This window comes from Xiphias gladius, unplaced genomic scaffold (genome assembly GCF_016859285.1).
Source record: "Xiphias gladius isolate SHS-SW01 ecotype Sanya breed wild unplaced genomic scaffold, ASM1685928v1 HiC_scaffold_456, whole genome shotgun sequence".
NCBI classification, from domain to species: Eukaryota; Metazoa; Chordata; class Actinopteri; order Istiophoriformes; family Xiphiidae; genus Xiphias; species Xiphias gladius.
In genome coordinates this window covers 1-8,319 of record NW_024402142.1, presented here as the reverse complement: position 1 = coordinate 8,319, position 8,319 = coordinate 1, and the positions used below count along the sequence as shown (strand labels likewise).

The following is an 8,319-nucleotide window of genomic DNA, read 5'->3' as shown; positions in this document are numbered from 1 at the left end:
ATCTCTGGGTCAGGGTTTCAGATGGGCAGAGCAGCCTCGCTGCGATCTACTGAAAGTCAGCCCTGATCTCAAGCACGTGGGCGTGGGTCTCCTGACGCGCGCCTGGTGGGGGTACCAGGGCGCGGGGGAGGCTGGTGGAGGAGCAGAGCAGAGTGTCCAGAGCGGCGGCAGAGCAGGCATAGCGTGGGAAAGGGGCTGGGTGGAGGCGTGAGAAAGCCGGGAGAAGGGCAGGAGCAGAGGCACAGAGCGTGAGTGAGAGGCAGAGGCAACAGAGTGTGGAGCGGAGAGAGGCAGAGGCACAGGAGTGTCGAGCGGTGCACAAGATGACAGTGAGTGTGTGGAGGGGTACTAGGGCACGGGAGTGTGTGTGGCTGAGAAGCAGGGGCACGAGATGCTGAGCGGGGCACCAGGGCACGAGAGCCGAAAGCGGGCACCAGGGGCACGGAGTGTGTGGCGGGTAACATGGGCGGGTAACGGAAGCGTCGAAAGGGGTACCAGGGCACGGAGCGTGGCGGGGTACCAGGGCATGAGAGGTTGAAGCTGGGGTACCAGGGGCACGAGATGCTGAGTGGTAAAATGTACCAGGGGCACGTAGGAGCGAAAGGGTACCAGGGGCACGGAGTGTGTATGGGGTACCAGGGCACGAAAGCGCCGAAGGGTACCAGGGCACGAGCGGCCGAAGCGGGTACTAGGTGGAGCGTGTGGCGGGTACCAGGGGCACGAGAGGCCGAGGGGTACCAGGGCACGTAGATGCTGAGCGGTGTACCAGGGGCACGAGGAGCCGAGCGGGTACCAGGGGCACGGAGTGTGGCGGGTACCAGGGCACGGCGTTGTGCGGAGTACCAGGGGCACGGCGGCTCTCAGGGTACCAGGGCAACGGCGTTTGGCGGAGTACCAGGGGCACGAAGTGCTCGCGGAGTACCAGGGGCAAGGCGGCTCTGCGGGTACCAGGGGCACGAAGGTCTTGGCGGCGCGGCGATGAGTGGTTAGCCCGAGGAGGGGTGCTTAAGCGTGGGTACACGGGTTCGGCTGGTGGTCGAGGTTCCTGGAGGAGGTACCCAGAGCCGGAGATGGAGGGAGAGGGGGGATGTGGAAGTTTAACTGCCTGAAGCTGGCTGGGCAGCCGGGGATGGAGCTGGGGTGGGAGATGGAGAGCGGTGTACCAGGGCACGAAGGGCTCTGCGGGCACCAGGGGCACGAAGGTCTTGGCTAAGGCGCGGTTATGAGTGTTTAGCCTGAGGGGGTGCTTAAGGGTACACAGGTTCGGCTGGTGGTCAAGGTTCCTGGAGGAGGTACCCAGAGCCGGAGATGGAGGGAGAGGGGGGAGGATGCGGGAAGCCTCCCCGGGCCCGGGCAGCGGTGGCCGGGTAGCCGGGGATGGAGCCCGGGGGTGGGAGAGCCGGAGCCAGGGGAGAGGGGGAGGATGCGGGAAGTTTAACCCGGGCCCGGGAGGCCGTGGCCGGGCAGCCGGGGATGGAGCCGGGGGGTGGGAGATGGAGAGCTGGAGCCGGAGCCAGGGATGAGGGAGAGGCGGCGGGAAGCCTGCCTGGCAGCGGCCGGGCAGCCGGGATGGAGCAGGGGTGGGAGATGGAGAGCCGGAGCCAGGGAGAGGGGAGGATGCGGGAAGCCTCCCCGGGCCCGGGCAGCGATGGCCGGGTAGCCGGAGATGGAGCAGGGGGGTGGGAGAGCCGGAGCCAGGGGAGAGCGGGAGGCGGCGGGAAGCCTGCCTGGCAGCGGTGGCCGGGTAGCCGGAGATGGGAGAGGCGGTGGGCATCTCCAGGCCCGGCAGGCGGCCGGGTTAAAGCAGGATTAGGGGAGCAGAGCAGAGCAGGGCAGGGCCTGGGAGCGGGCGACAGTAGGAAAATATATATTATCTGTATTATTATATAGAAATTGATATGTTTTTGTATAAGTTTCCAGCTGAAATGAGGTATAGGCCGGGCGGGGGTCGGAGGACGGTCACCGAGCCTCCGCGCTTCCAAGGCAAAAGGGTAAAAGGCACGAGAAGCCCTCGAGCACCAGGGCACGAAAATCTCCCAGGAGTACCAGGGGCACGAAAGTCTCTGGGAGTACTTCAGGGCACGCAGAAGTCTCGGGAGTACCAGGGGCACGAGAATTTCCCAGGAGTAACCAGGGGCACGCAGAATTCTCTCAGGAGTACCAGGGGCACGGTACCCTCTCAGGAGTACCAGGGGCACGAGAAGTGTCGGGAGTACCAGGGGCACGAGAAGGCCAGGAGTACCAGGGCACGAGAAGTGTCCGGAGTACCAGGGCACGTAAATTCTCTCCGAGTACCAGGGGCACTTGTACCCTCCCAGGAGTACCAGGGCACGAGAGATTTGCGATGTGCGTTTTGACTTAGGAAGGCAAACGGTCAGCCGACTAGAATTTGGCCATATTTACCTTCCTCGGTGTCGAGGAGTTTATCCCGGAAACCGAAAAACACTCTGCACGCATTTCAGAAACCTGCTTTTGAAAACATGGGCTTCCAGAACGGAGCGCCGGGAAGTTCTCCGAACTCGTTGCCGCCCGGGGCTTCTAGGCGGCCTCCCTTCAGAGCCCCCGCCTCTGAGAGGAAAATATGAAGTATTTCAGAGAATTTTTCACCAGTGTACCAGGCCAGAGACGGAGCCCGGGAGAGGGAGAGGCTGCGTAAGCCTAACCCCGTCCCGGCAGCGGTGGCCGGGTAGATGGAGACGGAGCCAGCGGAGAGGGCGAGCGCGGCGAACTTTTTTAACCCGAACGGGCAGCGAGGGCCGGGTAGCCGGGACGGAGCCTCGGTGTCGGGAGATGGAGATGGAGCCCGGGAGAGCGAGAGGATGCGGGAAGCTCAACCCGGCATCGCGGCAGGTGCTCCGAGCTGGAGACGGAGCTGGCGGAGAGGGCGATGCGGCGGGAGTCTTAAGCCGGGCCCGGGCAGCGAGGGCCGGGTAGCCAGTGGCAGGTGGGGAGTTTGACTGGGGCGGTACACCTGTCAAACGGTAACGCAGGTGTCCTAAGGCGAGCTCAGGGAGGACAGAAACCCCGTGGAGCAGAAGGGCAAAGCTCGCTGATCTTGATTTTCAGTATGAATACAGACCGTGAAAGCGGGCCTCACGATCCTTCTGACTTTTGGGTTTTAAGCAGGAGGTGTCAGAAAAGTTACCACAGGATAACTGGCTTGTGGCGCTGCCGCTCATAGCGACGCCGCTTTTGATCCTTCGATGTCGGCTCTTCCTATCATTGTGAAGCAGAATTCACCAAGCGCTGGATTGTTCACCCACTAATAGGAACGTGAGCTGGGTTTAGACCGTCCGTGAGACAGGTTAGTTTTACCCTACTGATGATGTGTATTTGAAATAGTAATCCTGCTCAGTACGAGAGAAACCGCAGGTTCAGACATTTGCGTATGTGTATGTGCTTGGCTGAGGAGCCAATGGTGCGGTTACCATCTGTGGGATTATGACTGAACGCCTAAGTCAGAATCCCGCCTAGACGAACGATACCGTAGCGCCGCTGATCTTCGGTTGGCCCGGATAGCCGGCTTCGTCGGTGAGCAGAGCCGTCATGACAGGGCCGGGCGCTGCCGATCACGGCCGCCTCTCTCGCACCGCATGTTTAGGAGAACCTGGTGCTAAATCACTTGCAGACGACCTGATTCTGGGTCAGGGTTTCAGACGTAGCAGAGCAGCTCTCGCTATGATCTATTGAAAGTCAGCCTCGATCCAAGCTTTGTCGGCCGCGCGGGCCTCCGACGCTGGCCCAAGGGGTACCAGGGGCGCGGGGAGCGGGGCTGCGGAGGAGCAGAGGAGCAGAGTGTCCAGAGCGCGGCGGCAGAGCAGAGGCGCGGAGCGTGGAGCGGAGAGGCAGAGGCACAGAGCGTGGAGCGGAGAGGCAGAGGCACAGAGTGTCGAGCGGTGCACAAGATGAAGTGAGTGTGTGGAGGGGTACCAGGGGCACGGAGTGTGTGGCTGAGTAGCAGGGGCACGAGATGCTGAGCGGGGTACCAGGGGCACTGAGAGCGAAAGGGGTACCAGGGGCACGGAGGTGTGGCGGGTACTATGGGCACGAAGCGCCGAAGGGGTACCAGGGGCACGGAGCGTGGCGGGTACCAGGGGCACGAGAGGCCGAAAGGGGTAGCAGGGGCACGAGCTGCTGAGCGGGGTACCAGTGGCACGAGGAGGCGAGAGGGGTACCAGGGGCACGGAGTGTGTGGCGGGGTACCAGGGCACGAGCGCCGAAGGGTACCAGGGCACGGAGCGTGGGCGGGTACCAGGGGCACGAGCGGCCGAGCGGGGTACCAGGGGCACGAGATGCTGAGCGGTGTACCAGGGGCACGAGGAGCCGAGCGGGGTACCAGGGGCACGGAGTGTGTGGCGGGGTACCAGGGGCACGAAGTGCTGTGCGGAGTACCAGGGGCACGAAGGGCTCTGCGGGGTACCAGGGGCACGGAGTTTGGCGGAGTACCAGGGGCACGGCGTTTCTGCGGAGTACCAGGGGCACGAAGGGCTCTGCGGAGTACCAGGGGCACGGCGTCTTGGCGGCGCGCTATGAGTGTTTAGCCCGAGGAGGGGTGCTTAAGCGTGGGTACACGGGTTCGGCTGGTGGTCGAGGTTCCTGGAGGAGGTACCCAGAGCCGGAGATGGAGGGAGAGGGGATGCGGAAGTTTAACCTGGCCCGGAAGCCGTGGCCGGGCAGCCGGGGATGGAGCCGGGGGGTGGGAGATGGAGAGCGGTGTACCAGGGGCACGAAGGGCTCTGCGGGGTACCAGGGGCACGAAGGTCTTGGCGGCGCGGCTATGAGTGTTTAGCCCGAGGGGGGGTGCTTAAGTGTGGGTACACAGGTTCGGCTGGTGGTCAAGGTTCCTGGAGGAGGTACCCAGAGCCGGAGATGGAGGGAGAGGGGGGAGGATGCGGGAAGCCTCCCCGGGCCCGGGCAGCGGTGGCCGGGTAGCCGGGGATGGAGCCCGGGGGTGGGAGAGCCGGAGCCAGGGGAGAGGGGGAGGATGCGGGAAGTTTAACCCGGGCCCGGGAGGCCGTGGCCGGGCAGCCGGGGATGGAGCCGGGGGGTGGGAGATGGAGAGCTGGAGCCGGAGCCAGGGATGAGGGAGAGGCGGCGGGAAGCCTCCCCGGGCAGCGGTGGCCGGGCAGCCGGGATGGAGCAGGGGGGTGGGAGAGCCGGAGCCAGGGGAGAGGGGGAGGATGCGGGAAGCCTCCCCGGGCCCGGGCAGCGATGGCCGGGTAGCCGGAGATGGAGCAGGGGGGTGGGAGAGCCGGAGCCAGGGGAGAGCGGGAGGCGGGGGAAGCCTCGGCCCGGGTGGCAGCGATGGCCGGGTAGCCGGAGATGGGAGAGGCGGTGGTAAGCATCCTCCAGGCCCGGGCAGCAAGGGCCGGCGGCTGTGCCAGGATTGTGGGGAGCAGAGCAGAGCAGGGCAGGGGCCTGGGGAGCGGGCGCACAGTATATATATTATCTGTATTATTATATAGAAATTGATATGTTTTTGTATAAGTTTCCAGCTGAAATCGAGGTATAGGCCGGGCGGGGGTCGGAGGACGGTCACCCGGAGCCTCTAGGCTGCAAGGGCACGAGAAGCCCTCGGAGTACCAGGGGCACGAATTCTCCCAGGAGTACCAGGGCACGAGAAGTCTCGGGAGTACCAGGGCACGAGAAGTCTCGGAGTACCAGGGGCACGAGAATTCTCCCAGGAGTACCAGGGCACGAGAATTCTCTCAGGAGTACCAGGGGCACGAAAATTCTCTCAGGAGTACCAGGGCACGAGAAGTGTCGGGAGTACCAGGGGCACGAGAAGTGTCCGGAGTACCAGGGCACGAAAATTTCTCCGAGTACCAGGGCACGAAAATTTCCAGGAGTACCAGGGCACGAGAGATTTTGCGTTTTTCTTCAAAGTGTTTTGACCGAGGAAGGTAAATCGAGTCAGCCGCACTAGAATTTGGCCATATTTACCTTCCGGTGTCGAGGAGTTTATCCCGGAAACCGAAAAACACTCTGCACGATTTCAGAAACCCAGTTTTTGAAAACATGGGCCTCCAGAACGGAGCGCCGGAAGTCTCGAACTCGTTGCCGCGTCTGGGGGCTCTAGGCGGCCTCCTTCAGAGCCCCTGCCTCTGAGAGGAAAATATGGAAGTATTTCAGAGAATTTTTCTACCAGTGTACCAGGGCCAGGAGACGGAGCCCGGGGAGAGGGAGAGGCTGCGGCAAGCCTAACCCGGTCCCGGGCAGCGGTGGCCGGGTAGATGGAGACGGAGCCAGCGGAGAGGGCGATGCGGCGGGAATCTTAACCCGGGAACGGGCAGCGAGGGCCGGGTAGCCGGCGACGGAGCCCTCGGTGTCGGTGGAGATGGAGATGGAGCCCGGGGAGAGCGAGAGGATGCGGGAAGCCCAACCCGGGCACGTGCAGCAGGTGCCTCCGAGCTGGAGACGGAGCTGGCGGAGAGGGCGATGCGGCGGGAGTCTTAAGCCGGGCCCGGGCAGCGAGGGCCGGGTAGCCGGCGACGGAGCCCTCGGTGTCGGTGGAGATGGAGATGGAGCCCGGGGAGAGCGAGAGGACGCGGGAAGCCTTACTTGCCCTGGGCAGCGGTAACCGTGAGCTGGAGACGGAGCCAGCGGAGAGGGCGATGCGGTGGGAATCTTAAGCCGGGAACGGGCAGCGAGGGCTGGGTAACCCTCGACGGAGCCCTCGGTGACGGTGGAGATGGAGATGGAGCCAGGGATGAGGGAGAGGATGCGGAAGCCTAACCCGGGCACGGCAGCAGGTGCCGCCGAGCTGGAGACGGAGCTGGCGGAGAGGGCGATGCGGCGGGAATCTTAACCCGGGGACGGGCAGCGAGGGCCGGGTAACCCTCGACGGAGCCCTCGGTGACGGTGGAGATGGAGATGGAGCCAGGGATGAGGGAGGAGGATGCGGGAAGCCTGACCCGGGCACGCGCAGCAGGTGCCTCCGAGCTGGAGACGGAGCTGGCGGAGAGGGCGATGCGGCGGGAATCTTAAACCGGGAACGGGCAGCGAGGGCCGGGTAACCCTCGACGGAGCCGTCGGTGACGGTGGAGATGGAGATGGAGCCAGGGATGAGGCAGAGGATGCGGGAAGCATAACCCGTGCACGGGCAGCAGGTGCCGCCTAGCTGGAGACGGAGCTGGCGGAGAGGGCGATGCGGCGGGAATCTTAAGCCGGGAACGGGCAGCGAGGGCCGGGTAGCCGGCGACGGAGCCCTCGGTGACGATGGAGATGGAGCCAGGGATGAGGGAGAGGATGCGGGAAGCCTAACCCGGGCACGGGCAGCAGGTGCCGCCGAGCTGGAGATGGAGATGGCGGAGAGGGCGAGGCTGTGTGAAGCCTAACCCGGGAACGGGCAGCGGATGCCGGTTAGCCGGCGACGGAGCCCTCGGTGACGGTGACGATGGAGATGGAGCCAGGGATGAGGGAGAGGATGCGGGAAGCCTAACCCGGGCACGGGCAGCAGGTGCCTCCGAGCTGGAGACGGAGCTGGCGGAGAGGGCGATGCGGCGGGAATCTTAACCCGGGAACGGGCAGCGGATGCCGGGTAGCCGGCGACGGAGCCCTCGGTGACGATGGAGATGGAGCCAGGGATTAGGGAGAGGATGCGGGAAGCCTGACCCGGGCACGCGCAGCAGGTGCCTCCGAGCTGGAGACGGAGCTGGCGGAGAGGGCGAGGCGGCGGGAATCTTAACCCGGGGACGGGCAGCGAGGGCCGGGTAGCCGGCGACGGAGCCCTCGGTGACGGTGGAGATGGAGATGGAGATGGAGTCAGGGATGAGGCAGAGGCTGTGTGAAGCCTAAACCATGCACGGGCAGCAGGTGCCTCCGAGCTGGAGAGGGAGAGCTGGAGATGGAGATGGCGGAGAGGGCGAGGCTGTGTGAAGCCTAACCCGGGAACGGGCAGCGAGGGCCGGGTAGCCGGCGACAGAGCCCTCGGTGATGGTGGAGATGGAGATGGAGCCAGGGATGAGGGAGAGGATGCGGGAAGCCTAACCCGAACGCGAGCAGGTGCCTCCGAAGGCTGAGAGACGGAGCTGGCGGAGGAGGGCGAGGCGGCGGCGAATTTTAACCTGGGGACGGAGCAGCGAGGGCCGGCAGGCCGGGCGACGGAGCTCCCTCGGTGACGGTGGAGATGGAGAGATGGAGATGGAGTCAGGGATGAGGCGAGAGGCTGTGTGAAGCCTAAACCATGCACGGCAGCAGGTGCAGTAGGCTCCTGAGGCTGGAGAGGGAGAGCTGGAGATGTGAGATGGCGGAGAGGGCGAGGCTGTGTGAAGCTCAAACCCGGGAACGGGGCAGCGTAGGGCCGGGTAGCCGGGCGAC

The 8,319-nt window shown here is 64.6% G+C and overlaps 1 protein-coding gene across 1 annotated transcript; it reads right to left on the bottom strand.

Annotated features, from left to right (window-relative positions):
* Positions 1 to 46: 46 nt before the first annotated feature.
* On the bottom strand, positions 47 to 5,345 carry LOC120787668 (proline-rich protein 36-like). The gene is made up of 9 exons (XM_040123319.1): positions 5,192 to 5,345; positions 4,901 to 5,062; positions 3,736 to 4,134; positions 2,664 to 2,971; positions 2,467 to 2,566; positions 1,340 to 1,501; positions 690 to 1,209; positions 350 to 540; positions 47 to 195 (listed from the first exon to the last, which is right to left on the bottom strand). Exons 1-9 carry the CDS (start codon positions 5,343 to 5,345, stop codon positions 47 to 49), a joined length of 2,145 nt encoding a protein of 714 aa, XP_039979253.1.
* Positions 5,346 to 8,319: the final 2,974 nt, after the last annotated feature.